This window comes from Phyllobates terribilis, unplaced genomic scaffold, assembly GCF_046119375.1.
Source record: "Phyllobates terribilis strain yellow unplaced genomic scaffold, ASM4611937v1 Scaffold_35__1_contigs__length_13245226, whole genome shotgun sequence".
Classification (NCBI taxonomy): domain Eukaryota; kingdom Metazoa; phylum Chordata; class Amphibia; order Anura; family Dendrobatidae; genus Phyllobates; species Phyllobates terribilis.
This window is the reverse complement of record NW_027362795.1, coordinates 5,106,908-5,122,959: the sequence shown is the minus strand read 5'-3', so window position 1 is coordinate 5,122,959 and position 16,052 is coordinate 5,106,908. Positions and strand designations below refer to the sequence as shown.

The following is a 16,052-nucleotide window of genomic DNA, read 5'->3' as shown; positions in this document are numbered from 1 at the left end:
CACGTACAACAGAAGTCAAGGCATATTACCTATCTTGTCTTCTTGTCTACAAGTTTTGACCTGGCCCTCATGTTGAACACTTCCTCTAACATCTAACCAGCATCTTCTGGGCACTTGTCTTGTTATTATTTTTAGGCTACCCCAGGTTCTTTGACATGCTGCACTAGGCACTAGGTCTATTGCTTTATACGCTTGGCCTCATTCTACTTGTACATACTTGCTCCTTTGTGGTTCAGAATACATGTGTGTGTGTGTATGTATATGTATTTATGTATATATATTATATATTTAACTATTTGTGTATTTATACAATCATTGTATTTTATGTAGTGTGGGCACCCGCTTCTGCAGTGCCACCATGTAACCAATTGCTTGTGAAATAAAGGTTTTTCACTGACCTCATGTTCGGTGTTTCAGGGCTTGGAAGGGAAGGAGCGCCATTTGACTTTTTGAAAGTAAAGTTTGCTTGAATAATTAGCGGACGCCATGTCGCGTTTGGAGAGCCCCTGATTTGCCTAAACAGTGGAAACCCCCCACAAGTGACACCATTTTGGAAACTAGACCCCTCAGGTGCTTCACAGAAGTTTATAATATTGAGCCATAAAAATAAAATTTTCACATTTTTCCAGCAAAAATGTTTTTCAGCCCCCACTTTTGCATTTTCATAAGGGTAACAGGAGAAATTTCACCATACCATTTGTTGTGTAATTTCTCCTGAGTACACAGATACCCCATATGTGGGGGAAAACCACTGTTTGGGCGCACGGCAGGGCTCAGAAGGGAAGGAGCCCCATTTAACTTTTTGCATGTCAAATTTGCTTGAATAATTAGCGGACGCCATGTCGTGTTTGGGGAGCCCCTGATGGAGCTGTATGGCAGCTTGTTTTTTGCGGGCCAAGATGACGTTTTCAGCGGTACCATTTTTATTTACATTTGTCTTTTTGATCTCGTTTTATTTGGCTGTTTGATGATAAACCACCATTTTTTGCTTAGTTTTTTTATTTTTACCGTGTTCACTAAAGGGGTTAACTAGTGGGACAGTTTTATAGGTCAGGTCGTTCCAAACGCGGTGATACCAAATATGTGTACTTTTATTGTAGGTTTTTTTTTCCACTTTTTTACTTAGTCCCACTATGGGACTTTCACTTTCTGCAGTCTGATCGCAGCTATAATATATAGCAGTGCAGGATCACTGCTGTACATTATAACCTGTCAGTGCAGCAGACACCAGTTACTTTGATCATGCACTGAGCATGATCCAAGTAACTTTCTGGTGTCCCGGATGTCATCATGACAACATCGGGTCACCATGGCAACGATCGGGACCCTGTGCTGATGGCGCGGGGTGTCCGATCCAAGAGCAGAGGGGCTTCTGTCCCTCTGTTTGGTTTCTAAATGCTGAGATCACAGCACTTGGGGGGTTAAAGTGCTGGGAGCCTTGCGGATACCACTCCTGGTTTGGCTGGTGTGTGGTTTGGCAGCGGCAACTGCACCTCACAGGGCACGGACGTGCAGGGGAGAGGGGAAACGTGTAATTCACACAGGAGGTGGGATTTCTTGCGGGCCCCGCGACGGGAACGCATCAGAAACTTGTAGGAATAAAAAAACATTTCATAGGAACAAGACTTCTAATATGAGGCATACAGGTACAGTGGGTACGGAAAGTATTCAGGGCCCTTTAAATTTTTCACTCTTTGTTTCATTGCAGCCATTTGGTAAATTCTAAAAAGTTCATTTTTTTCTCATTAAAGTCCACTCTGCACCCCATCTTGACTGAAAGAAAACAGAAATGTAGAAATTTTTGCAAATTTAATAAAAAAGAAAAACTGAAATATCACATGGTCATAAGTATTCACACCCTTTGCTCAGTATTGAGTAGAAGCACCCTTTTGGGCTAATACAGCCATGAGTCTTCTTGGGAATGATGCAACAAGTTTTTCAGACCTGGATTTGGGGATCCTCTGCCATTCTTCCTTGCAGATCCTCTCCAGTTCCTTCAGGTTGGATGGTGAACGTTGGTGGACAGCCATTTTCAGGTCTCTCCAGAGATGCTCAATTGGAGCACCCACTGTAGGTATAGATTTACATTTCTATCACGTTTACACCATTTTAGAGGTCAGATAAGTCCCAGCGGGTGACAGATTCCCTGTAACTTATCTACTACAGCCTTAACTGAGGACCGATACAGACTCGTCATATGGTATAAACTTTGTACCCACTTACAATTTCAACCTTTTTTCCACAATTTGTGATGTCAACAAATTCATCAGGAATATCCCTCTTAGAAATCATTCTGACAATGATGGAATTAATGTACATTGTGGTGAATTGAATCCAGAAAACGCCTTCAGGTCATTACGCTTTACGGAGAAACTTTCACTGTTCTGCTTGGAAAAAGAAAATACTCCTAACAGTACTGCTGATAATCTCATCAAGATGTCATTAGTGTACCAAATCCAAATTTATATCCAGTACAAAAACACTAACCAGCTGTGGATCAATTACAAAATAAGAGAATCAGAGCTGAAGACGCTTTCTGAGAAATTCCAAGATGGATGAATTTATACCAGCAATATCCAACCCAGTTTACAGTGCGCCCTACAACAACTCAGAACCAAGAACAACTTATCAAAACCTCAGACATAGGAGGATCAGTGGTTGTCACGGATAAAAGGATTATGTGAACTGGGTTGAAGATATGCTGTTTGACAATAATGTGTAAAGGCGTTTATCAGATAATCCAACTCAGCCTGTTAAAACTAAACTTTTTACTTTGTTGGAACAAGGTTTCAGTTTAGGGTTTTTTCAAAGAAAGAAATGTAGTATCTGAAAATAGAAAATCCTGCCATGCCAATATTTGTATGCTCTGCCCAAAGCCCACAAAGAAATATATCCACCCCCCATGAGACCAATCGTGTCTGGCATTGGCTTTCTGGGTGAGAGGCTGGGGGAGTGGGTTGCCTGGCTCCTCCAGACCCTCGTCCAGAGGGCACCTGGTTTCCTTCAGGATAGTACTGAGATGTTGCAGGCCATGAGTGACATCATATGGCAACCATAATAATAATTTTTATTTTTATAGCGCCAACATATTCCGCAGCACTTTACAATTTTAGGGGGGGCTTGAACAGACAAAAAGACATTACCAAATAAGCATAACTCAGATATTAAAAGGAGTGAGGGCCCTGCTCACAAGCTTACAGTCTATGAGGAAATAGGGGAGACACAAAAGGTAACATATACATATTTTGTATAATACAGCCATAATATGCTAAATAGGGTAAGTACATAACACTACATGAACTGGTCACCAGCCAGTATGTGGGGAAGAGGCATCGGTGTATCGGTTGGTGAGGAATATGATCCTGGCTGCTGCATTCTGGATGGATTGGAGAGGGGAAAGTTTAGAAAGAGGGAGGCCGATAAGTAAAGAGTTGCAATAGTCTAGATGAGAATGAATAAGAGCTACAGTGAGTTTTTGCCGAGTCAAAGGTAAGAAAAGTCCTGATTCTTGAAATGTTCTTGAGGTGTAGATGACACGAGCGAGAGAGTGATTTGATGTGAGGAGTGAATTAAAGATCTGAATCGAGTGTGACCCCAAGACAGTGGGCTTGTTGCTGGGGAGTAATGATGGAGCCACAAACAGAAATGGCAATATCGGGCACAGGTAGGTTAGTGGAGGGAGGAAATACGAGCAGTTCAATTTTTGACAGATTCAATTTTAGATAGAGGGAGGGCATAGTGTTAGAGACAGCGGAAAGACAATCACCGGTATTTTGTAATAATGCAGGGGTGATGTCCGGAGAAGAGGTGTGTAATTGGGTGTCATCAGCATAGAGATAGTACTGAAAACCGAATCTGCTGATTGTTTGTCCAATAGGAGCAGTGTATAAGGAGAAAAGAAGGGGGCCTAGGACTGATCCTTGAGGGACCCCGACAATAAGGGGAAGGGAAGAGGAGCTGGTAAAAGATACAGTGAAGGAGCGGTCCAAATTTTTCTTGGATAGTTTCTCATTGTATTCATCGATCCCCCACAAAATAGCTCTTTATGCTCTAAATTTTCACTTTTCACATGAAAAAATACAGTAAGTTTTCATCAGATTTACAATTATTTGTTTTGGATGTTGTACATTTGCTCATACAAAACAATTATTTTTCATTTAATGAAACATTACATGCAAATCAATGGAGTTTCAATGGGGGCAAAATACTCCCCCTCTTTAGCCAACTTAGTTTTGAGCTGAGATGAGGAGTCGTATGTATACTGCGTGGACAATCCATATAGAGACTTTATATGGTGATGCGGCAGATACATCAGAATTCCATATCATCGATGTATCTGCTGTACAAAATTAATTATTTCAATTGCTACCCATTTATCTTAAGGTTTACTTTCCATCAAGAACGGACACACACAGATTTTTTGTATTTAAATCTGGTTGGCATTCCCTCTAAAACTATAATCACCTCAACTTTCAGAAAAGTATAGCAGGTAATACAATCCTGCACACAAAGAGTCATCACCCAAAACATGCAACTAGAGGTGTACCTGTAGAGGAGATGATCCTGGCAAAACGTAATTGTAGCATGGAAACTGACTAAGAGAAGTAAGAAACATCAGAAATAGACAATCCAAGAGAGGTTATAGCAATTGGAGGCTAAATAGAGACGAAAAAATAGTTGTGGACAAAACCCGGTTCAAACATAAATCTAATCAATCAGATCATAAGGACGTCCCCCTACACTTGTCCTGCAATACAGCAGTCAGTTTCCTCAATTAAAACAATCGATTATAGTAATTTATCCATTTTGATAGAGGACCCAGATATAGCTAAAATAATCAAAGGTGGGTGTAGTAGTATCCAGAAAAGCACCATCTTTGGATCGAGCCTCTCCCCTAGATTTTTGACAACTACACAAGCTGCTTCCTCTAGTTTTCTACACTTAAAGGGTTTTTTCAAGTGTGGAACAACATCCGGCAAAACATGCAAATACTCCCACAAATGTCAGAATTTTACTGACTGAAGTAACAAAAACACCGATCAGATCAAAACGTCTCTTAATTATAACACGAGCAGTGTAATATACAAGATGGAGGCACGGCCGGCAATCTACAATATGTCGGCAGCACAAAACGCCGGTTACAGGCTGGAATCAGAGAACGTATTAATGATATCGAGAACAAAGGTGCAAATAGAAACATATCACAAATCTCCAAACATTTTATACAGGAACATCAAAGTCATCTCAGCACATTAATCATTTATGCAATTGATAAAACACATAAACCCCTTAGAGGTGGTGATACGGAGAAGATACTGAGAACCAGATAGGCTTGGTGGTCTGTCAGCGAAGCACCGGGGTACCGCATGGTGTAAATCTGAGAAGGGACATCATGCTTTTCTATTACATCTCCATCTCCACCCTGCTCTTCCTCTCACACTTCTTATCGGCATTTGCTGTTTCTCCATCTCTTGATCACCAGGATTAGAGCCTCCATTAGTCTCTCCATCTGCCTTGAAACACTGCGGCCTTGGATCTTTATATACGGAAAAACTCCGTTCTTTATGGGGGCTGTATACAAGTTTACTGAAAAGACGGCCCGTAAATCCCCGCTGTGACTAGTCTGTCTCCCCCCGAATGATCTGTTCTCCTTCCGCAGCATATGGCTGACACGCCAGCTTGTCTCCACCTTAGATACCCAGCGATTGTTAGCGTGCGGCTTCCACACATGTTCTTCTAATAGGAGATTTTTCTTATCTCGCTAATTTTGAATCATTGTGTAAACCTGTTCTGTATGCATTGCAGTCTATTGTTAGATTACCGGTCTTGTGTATTTTGATGCCATATAGTGAGTAAATGTCGTCACTAAGAATTCTTATAAAACACAAAAAAAAACAGAAAATATATAAAAATGTACTATATTATCGTAATTGTGCTCCTCTTTATGCTTGTACACACAGTCACTGAGTATTTCAATCAAATTTATGTAGCATGCGTTAGAATAATAAATCAATACCAAATTTGGCATTTTATTTAGCTTAAGTTGAAATTATTTAAGCTAATGTATAATAATATGGAGTCACATATTGTACATAAGGGTTTATCATCTCTCCATAGCTAATATGAGATCACATATACTCACAATAGATTGGCAGCAGGTTTATACGTCTGTATTTATATACGATTAGTTCTATGTATAGCTGCCTCACTTAAAGCGCAGCTGTCAGCAGGATTGTGCAAACTAAAGTACATACACAGTCAGGTGGGCGACATTACACTGATTGACATGATACCTTTGTTGATGAAATCCATCCAGTGGTTCTTGTGTAATCTTTATATTCATTTCTGAGATAATGATATGCTCGTGCTCTGGGGCGGGCATTTGGGGAGGGGCTTTATCTTGGTGCTCTACTTGTGTATTCCTTTGTCTGCTTTCTGATAGGTCACTGTGCGTTCAGTGACCTGCCCCCTATTTTAAATAATGCAAATGCAATTGCGTATATGAAAGTCTGACATTTATATGCATGAAAACGGTGCCCGCGCAATAGCATCTCCCATTTGCCGATAGATGCTACTGCGCAAACGCGGCCGGCGGTGCCATATTGTTGGAGGAAAAAAAGAATTGCCTGCAGCAATACGGCGCCCGCGCAGTATCACATACTAGAAGTAGATTAGAAAAACTCCAGCACCTTCTCCGTATCCATCACAAGAGATGTGAAGTTAAAACGTCCATTTTATTAGTTCCATTAAAAAAGCGCCATATGTAAGGCAGACCGTACGTGTTTCCAACCAAACAGGGGTTCTTAATCATAGGTTACATTGCTGTAGTTAAAAGACACATATATATATATATATATATATAAATATATATAGTATATGGACTGAAAACAAAAGAGAAAATAGGGTTGAGACCAATCTCTTCCCTTTCATTGGGAATAGGATGAAGACTGTTTAGTTTTCTGACCTTACTAGCCCCGCCTCTTTTGTAATCCGCTACCGGGTGCATCGCTCATTCTCCATCTCCTGTGTCACGCTCGGTGGGTGCGCATGCGCAGCCGGCGGCGCTCGTGGACTTCTGGTCAGGCGCACCTAGGAGGGCGAAGCGTTCCACGCTTGCGTTCCAAGAGCCGGAACCGGAAGTCTCTTCAGTAGTTACGAGATGCCAGACGGCGTTCATGCGCCCAATACACCGAGCGTCACATGTACATATCAGTGCGATTTGATAGGGCACGGGCTCTATTTAAGGAGCCAGTTAAGCTACAGTGGTTAACGCCCCCTGGAAGAAGCATGGTGAAATGCCGTCGTCGGGGAGCAGCACCAGGATCACTGGGTCACTTTCTCTCTCCTCTGGCTGTAAGTAATTGACATTATGACAACTGGGGATATAGTGGTTGGGTCTCAGCACAATATTATTATCTGAATGTCCCTTTGATATAGCTATATTGGGGCAATAAGCCCATGCTGCTGCACTGACACTTTATAGGACATTTGCACTTTATACACTCTGGTCATCATGTATCAAAAAACTGGATTGTTGATATCTGTATATCTATTAGGGTAACATGCCCATGCTGCTGGCACTGACACATTATAGGGCATTTGTACTTTATACCCTCTGGCCAGTAAGCAATAAAAGCTGGATTGCTGATATCTATATATTCATTGAGGGAATAAATATCTTAACCCTACCCTCAATCCTACAAGAGCCTTTGGATTGAGTCCCATATACATAATCCTGGACAGCTGAAAATGTTCCTGATTAACTTTTTAATCATTGTTTTGTTCTATGGAAAAAAACTTTTTTCTTTTAATATATGACTTAATAAAAACTGTAATTTTTTAAATTTCATTGTGTCTAGACTCCATTATACCCCTTAGTATTGCCTATAGGGGTGACGTGTGTTTTATGTGGGAATTGTTATTTATTAACTAATCTCTGATTTAAGGGCATGAAAATTCAAATTTCGCCAAATTTCTGATTTTTTCACAAAGTAACGCAAGTCACATCGAAGAAATTTTACCACTATCATGAAGTACAATATGTCACAAAAAACTCAGAATCAGTGAGATCCGTTGAAGCGTTCCAGAGTAATTACTTCATAAAGTGACAGTGGTCAGAATTGTAAAAATTGGCCTTCTCATTAACGTGCAAACCACATTCGGGGGTGAAGGGGTTAACACAACAAAAATAAAAATTGAACGAAGCGAATAATATATATCAAAACAAAGGAAAGTATCTACGTATCAGACAATTGTCTAGTACCAATAAGATGGTGACATATCTATGCTAGGATATGAATGGCAGACCATTTGGGAATAATCAGAAACACCAAACATGAGTTTGGTCAAAAACCTTTATTTCACCAGCAATTGGTTACATGGTGGCACTGCAGAAGCGGGTGCCCACACTACATAAAATACAGTGATTGTATAATACACAAACAGTTATATATGTACAGTAGGTGATATCCAGAAGTCTATTGATCCTATTCTGAACATTATTGGAGAGTTTGGTGAATGGTCAGGCCTGTCCATTAATTGGGATAAGTCGGTTATTCTACCATTTGATGATATCCCTAATTCAAGCATATTAGAACATACACAAATACAAACGGTTGAGAAATTCTAATACCGAGTATAAGTATAATGATAAGATCTCAGGATTACATTGTACTGAATCTATATCTTCTTCTGGAGAAGTATAAAAAGAAGATAGATATGTGGTGGAGATTACCATTATCAGCTGTAGGAAGAGGGAACTTATTAAAAATGATATTGATGCCCCAACTCTTATACATTCTGCATAATGCCCCTATTTGGATCCATAATTCCCATTTTCAAAAAATTCATAGGAAGTTTCGTTCTCTTATATGGAAAAAGAAATCGGCTAGGATAAAATGTGAATATCTACAAAGTGACAAGGAATCTGGTGTTTTGGCGATTCCTAATGCACTAATATACAGTGGGGAAAAAAGTATTTAGTCAGCCACCAATTGTGCAAGTTCTCCCACTTAAAAAGATGAGAGAGGTCTGTAATTGACATCATAGTTAGACCTCAACTATGAGAGACAAAATGAGAAAAGAAATCCTGAAAATCACATTGTCTGATTTGGAAAGAATTGTTTTTCAAATTTTGGTGGAATATAAGTATTTGGTCAGTTACAAACCAGCAAGATTTCTGGCTCTCACAGACCTGTAACTTCTTCAAGAGGCTCCTCTGTCCTCCACTCATTACCTGTAGTACTGGCACCTGTTTGAACTTGTTATCAGTATAAAAAACACCTGTCCGCAACCTCAAACAGTCACACTCCAAACTCCACTATGGTGAAGACCAAAGAGCTGTCGAAGGACACCAGAAACAAAATTGTAGCCCTGCACCAGACTGGGAAGACTGAATCTTCAATAGGCAAGCAGCTTGATGTGAAGAAATCAACTGTGGGAGCAATAATTAGAAAATGGAAGACGTACAAGACCACTGATAATCTCCATCGATCTGGGACTCCACACAAGATTTCACCCCGTTGGGTCAAAATGATCTCAAGAAAGGTGAGCAAAAATCCCAGAACCACACAGGGGGACCTAGTGAATGACCTGCAGAGAGCTGGGACCAACGTTACACAGGCTACCATCAGTAACACACTACGCCGCCAGGGACTCAGATCCTGCAGTGCCAGACGTGTCCTTCTGCTTAAGCTATTACATGTCCGGGCCCATCTGAAGTTTGCTAAAGAGCATTTGGATGATCCAGAAGAGTATCGGGAGAATGTCATATGGTCAGATGAAACCAAAGTAGAACTGTTTGGTAGAAACACAACTCGGCGTGTTTGAAGGAGAAAGAATGCTGAGTTGCATCCAAAGAACACCATACCTACTATGAAGCATGGGGGTGGCAACATCATGCTTTGGGGCTGTGTCTCTGCCAAGGGACCAGGACGACTGATCCGTGTACATGAAAGAATGAATGGGCTCATGTATCGTGAAATTTTGAGTGCAAACCTCCTTCCATCAGCAAGGGCATTGAAGATGAAACTTGACTGGGTCTTTCAGCATGACAATGATCCAAAGCACACCGCCAGGGCAATGAAGGAGTGGCTTCGTAAGAAGCATTTCAAGGTCCTGGAATTGTCTAGTGTCTCCAGATCTAAACACTATAAAAAACCTTTGGAGGGAGTTGAAAGTCTGTGTTGCCCAGCGACAGCCCCAAAACATCACTGCTCTAGAGGAGATCTGCATGGAGGAATGGGCCTACATACCAGCAACAGTGTGTGCCAACCTTGTGAAGACTTACAGAAAACATTTGACCCCTGGCATTGCCAACAAAGGATATATAACAAAGTATTGAGATGAACTTTTGTAATTGACCAAATACTTATTTTCCACCAAAATATGAAAAAAAAATTATTTCCAAATCAGACAATGTGATTTTCAGGATTTGTTTTCTCATTTTGTCTCTCATAGCTGAGGTCGACCTATGATGTCAATTACAGGACTCTCTCATCTTTTTAAGTGGGAGAACCTGCACAATTGGTGGCTGACTAAATACTTTCTTGCCCCACTGTATTATATGGCAGCGCAATTGCAACATTTGGGTGGGTGGCATAGCGCTGCAAACCCAAATAGTATTAAGCGGTTAATTACCTCAGGAACACCGTGGAATATTCCTATTCATATAGTGGAACTGAATGACCTCGCACACAAGAAATCACTATACCCTACACTTGCTCTACTCTACAAGGTCTGGGATAGGGGTAAAGATATAATGGAAATAGGAGACTGCAATGAATCTACACCTATATGGTTTAATAATAAATATGCAGAGGTCTATAAATTAGAGGGATTCCGGAGTTGGGTGGATAAAGGAATATATACGATATAAAACATATATACGATATAAAACATATTATCTGAAGGAATACTTAAGTCCTTTGATCAATTAAAGGGGGAATTTGGGTTGACAAATAAACAATTCTATAAATCTCTACAGTTTCGGCATTCATTTAATGCACAATCAAGATGGACGCTCTTTTGGGTAGAAAATAATACTTTTGTTAATTTGCTTTTAGAGAAGGGAAATACTAAGGGTCATATTTCTGATATTTTATTGAGTCCTTCTTGATAATTATTTAAAAATATTTCCTTCTCCAGCTAGACAAAAATGGATGGAGATATAGGTCCAATTTCTGAGGATCAATGGGGAGCGGTATTAGAACTGGTTCCCCAATTATCTTTATATGAGGCGCAGAGATTTTCCCAGATCATATTAATACATAGGAAATATAAGACGTCTAGATTCCTATGTAACATAGGATACCGGACTGCCGCTGAATGTCCAAGATGTAACATGGATGCTGCGGGCCTATTACATCCGCTATGGGAATGCCGGGAGTTAGGTAAATACTGGAAAGGAGTTCTGTCTATTATAAAGAGGGTATATAAAATAGATATTCAACCAGACCCCAAAGAATGCCTATTAGGTATATTAGAAGATGATATGGAATTTGACCCAATTTCAATAGGGATTTCACATATTTTATTTCAAGCTAGGAAACATATTGCATCCAAATGGATTAACCCCTCACCTCCAGAAATGAGTGAACTCAAAAATAGGATAAATAACATTATCACATTAGAAAAAGGGGTATATAAAAAACAAAACTGAATGAATAAATTAGAGAAAATATAGGGCTTATGGTTGGATACACCTGGAATGCCATCAAGGGGGTTATTGTTGGAGAGACAATGACTTATGGGGGAGGGGGGTATTGGCGAGGTCTAATGTTTCATTGTAATGTGTATTGGAATTCCTTAATATGTGGTATGGGTAATATAGCCCACCTATATGTGTATAGGATTATAATGTTTATTACAATATTATGGTTATATAAAAGATTTCAAGAATGTAGAATGTTAATTGTAAGATATAGTAACTGCAAGTTATCAGACGGTAATGGGCAAGCTGAAAGTATATATAGGAGAGATGCATGTATGTGATCCCTATGGTATGTTATTTTATTATTGTATGTACTGGTTTATTGTTTTGTAACAAAAAAACTAATGAAAAAATCTCAATAAAAATGTCTTAAAAAAAAAAAGAATAGGAAAAAGGCTTCTCACTTGTGTGAATTCTCTGGTGGTTATTAAGATGCGCTTTCTGGTTAAAACATTTCCCACATTCTGAACATGAAAAAGGCTTCTCCCCTGTGTGAGTTCTCTGGTGCTTAACCAAAGCTGATTTCTGGTTAAAACATTTCCCACATTCTGAACATGAAAAGGGCTTCTCCCCTGTGTGGGTTCTCTGGTGGTTATCAAGAATCACTTTACAATTAAAACATTTCCCACATTCTGAACATGAAAAAGGCTTCTCCCCTGTGTGGGTTCTCTGGTGGTTATTAAGATGCGCTTTCTGGTTAAAACATTTCCCACATTCTGAACATGAAAAAGGCTTTTCCCCTGTGTGAGTTCTCTTGTGGTTATCAAGAATCATTTTACAATTAAAACATTTTTCACATTCTGAACATGAAAAAGGCTTCTCCCCTGTGTGTGTTCTCTTGTGGTTATCAAGAATCATTTTACGATTAAAACATTTTCCACATTCTGAACATGAAAAAGGCTTCTCCCCTGTGTGAGTTCTCTGGTGATTAATCAAATCTGATTTCTGGTTAAAACATTTCCCACATTCTGAACATGAAAAGGGCTTCTCCCCTGTGTGGGTTCTCTTGTGTTTATCAAGAATCATTTTACGATTAAAACATTTTCCACATTCTGAACATGAAAAAGGCGATTAATCAAATCTGATTTCTGGTTAAAACATTTCCCACATTCTGAACATGAAAAAGGCTTCTCCCCTGTGTGAGTTCTCTTGTGGTTATCAAGAATCATTTTATGATTAAAACATTTTCCACATTCTGAACATGAAAAAGGCTTCTCCCCTGTGTGAGTTCTCTGGTGCTTAATCAAATCTGATTTCTGGTTAAAACATTTCCCACATTCTGAACAGGAAAAGGACTTCAACCCTGTGTGGGTTCTCTGGTGGCTATTAAGATGCGCTTTCTGGTTAAAACATTTTTCACATTCTGAACATGAAAAAGGCTTCTCCCCTATGTGAAGTCTCTGGTGCTTCACAAAATCTGATTTCTTGTTAAAACATCTCCCACATTTGGAACAAAAAAATCTATTGTCCACTGTGTGAATTTTTTGATGTTTAAGAATAGACTTTTCGAGGGTAAAACTATTTCCATTTTCTGAAAGTGAAAATGACTTCTTTCCTTTATGAGCAGTTCGTTTTTTAATGCTTATTTTTTTTTTTGACATTCCTTAGTAGTCAGTAATGAATCAGAAGACAGAACCTGTTTCAAAGGATCAGATGACAGATCTTTGCTGTGAAGGGATGATGGCATATCTGGAGTAATGGCATTCACTTCAATTGTATCCTGTGGGATCTCAAGATCATCCGATTTAAAAATCTCCTGTCCCTCTAATCTCCTGGTATAGTCATCTACCAAGAAAAAAACAATTATTAATTTTGAATAAAATATCCTTGAATTTATATTTTTGAACATTTCTACTTAAAATGTCTGTAGAAATGACAAGTTATTGACAGAATGACAGTTCACAGTCTAATTGAAAACCTCATAGAATAAACCAGTGGAGCATAGTGTTCAACTGTTTGTTCATTCAGCCTCCAAAATATGGAATAAGAAGCCATCAAAAAAGGTTATGTAGGTGAAAATTATACCAATAAAAGCTTCTACTCATCAATAAACCGATCCAGCAATCTCCGCTCTCCTAAAATCAAATCTCCCCTCCGCTACTGAGCCTTGCAGTGCGCCAAAACCACATTTAGCCTCCATGTATTTGGCATTACTATAGTGAGTGTAGCATCGGCGTCTCTGCCCCCTGCCAGGCAGAGACGCCGTCCCTCTCACCTCCTCGCTCCCTGCGCTCCCCGCCCGGCGTCCTCCAGCGCTCCTCTTCCTGCTGCTGCTGGCGCGCGCTGCTTCCCGGGCACTGTGCTTAGGGCGCGCGCTCCCTCTCTCTTAAAGGGGCCGCGCGCGCCGTCCTAAGGAGTTCCCGGCCAATAGCCGGAGGTCCTCCCATATATAAAAATGGAGGTGCCTGAGCAATAGTTGTTGCACAGTGTTCTTACCTCTGCTTCAGCCCTAAGGTCCCGCTGCAAGCCTGACTACTAGTCCTGCCCGCCAGCCTGACTCCCAGTCCTGTCCGCCAGCCTGACTACTCTCCAGCCCGACAGGCTGTCTTCCCTTCAGTCCGCCAGTCTGTCTATGGGCTCTGCCAGCCCACTTACCTGGAAGCACCTGCCTGTTACCTGCCGTGCCTGCCAGCCCGCTTACCTGGAAGCACCTGCCTGTTACCTGCCAGCCCGCTTACCTGGAAGCACCTGCCTGTTACCTGCCGTGCCTGCCAGCCCGCTTACCTGGAAGCACCTGCCTGTCACCTGCCTGTTACCTGCAGGCCTCCGCCGTCACTTGCCGTGACCACCTGACAGCCTACCTAGAGACTCCTGCCAGCACTTGCCGTGCCTACCTGACAGCCTACCTAGAGACTCCTGCCAGCACTTGCCGTGCCTACCTGACAGCCTACCTGGAGGTTTCTGCTTGTTATCTGCCGTACCTACCTGGAGGTTCCTGCTTGTCACCTGCCTTGTCTGCCAGTCCATCTACCTGGATCACTCGTCAGCCTGCCTGCTGCTCCCATCTGCAATACTCCCTACTATCTGTACCGTGGGAGTCACCAGCTCCCATACAAGGTCGTCCCCAGAGTAACACCTGGTCCCTCTGCTCGGACCCTTCCTGGTCACGGAGTCGATTGAGCCGCCGTACAACCATGGTCGCTTCGAGCTGATACCTAGTTACGCCCCTCTGGGTCCCTCCTTGTACCGCAGCACAGAGGTTCCACCTCCCGGACCCGTAACAGTTTGCTCGGGCCATAGAACCCAGTGGCCCCCAAGCCCCCTCGCTTACTGACCTGTACCAGGAGGTCTCTCGTCAGAGAGCCCAACAGGAAACCATCCTGAACTATCTGCGGAATGTCAACTCCCATCTGGACACGCTGTCTGTCCCACCTGTGTCCGCCTCAAGTCGTGCGACTCCCGCTTCGGCAGCACCGCTGCTCACCAATACCACGGCATCCAGCCCAGGTCCCCGGCTTTCTGCGCCTCCTCGTTTTGGAGGTGACCTCGTCTCATGTCGGGGCTTTCTGAACCAGTGTACGCTGCACTTTGAACTTTTGGCACATCAATTTCCCTCCGACCGGGCCAAGCTGGCATTCATCATGTCTCACCTCACCGGGGAAGCACTGGCATGGCTCAACCCCCTATGGGAGAGAGGGGATTCCCTGGTGTCTGATCTTCTGGCTTTCCTCTCTGCCTTCCGGAAGGTCTTTGATGAGCCCGGACGAAAATTTCTACTGCCTCCTCATTGCTCCGTCTCCGCCAAGAGAGTCTCACCGTGGCCCAGTATGCCATACGCTTCCGTACCCTTGCTTCTGAGCTGACCTGGGGCAACGAAGCCCTGGTGTCCACCTTCTGGGAGGGTTTTTCCGGTCGGATTAAGGACGAGTTAGCCGGCCGGGACATTCCTACCACCTTGGATGATCTGGTGTCACTTGCTACTCGGATCGACATCCGTTTCCTGGAACGTGCTAAAGAGACTACCCGGGAGAGAAAATTTCCTCGCCTTGCTCCTACTTTCCAGAGACCTGCCTCTCAACCAGCTACTCCACGGGCACGCTCGCCCGAACCTATGCAGATCGACCCGACCAAGATGGTCAAATCTCACCAAGAGTCACGCCAAGCAGAGGGGAGCTGTTTCTATTGTGGCAGTAAGGAGCACTTCATCCGTTCCTGCCCGGAGAAGCTGGGAAATTCCAGTGTCTAGGACCGCTCGGAGAGGTCGTCCTAGGCAAAAGTAAACCCTCTCCGTCCATGACTTTGTCTGTCTCTATCTCCTGGGCAGAGAACCGTTACTTTGAAATTGCTCACCTGGATTCTGGAGCCGCTGGAAACCTCATTTCCCAGTCCTTGGTAGAGAGAT

At 42.1% G+C, this 16,052-nt stretch overlaps 1 protein-coding gene and 1 pseudogene across 1 annotated transcript in view; one reads left to right on the top strand and one right to left on the bottom strand.

Annotated features, from left to right (window-relative positions):
- LOC141182609 (uncharacterized) overlaps positions 1–16,052 on the top strand; it is a 272,324-nt pseudogene that overhangs the window by 29,480 nt on the left and 226,792 nt on the right.
- The window catches only part of LOC141182606 (uncharacterized), a 38,912-nt gene continuing 36,032 nt past the window's right edge, over positions 13,173–16,052 (bottom strand). The window contains exon 7 of the mRNA XM_073660767.1: positions 13,173–13,495. Coding sequence (XP_073516868.1) covers positions 13,293–13,495 — 203 coding nt within the window. The 3' untranslated portion in view covers positions 13,173–13,292. The remainder of the gene's footprint in view (positions 13,496–16,052) is intronic.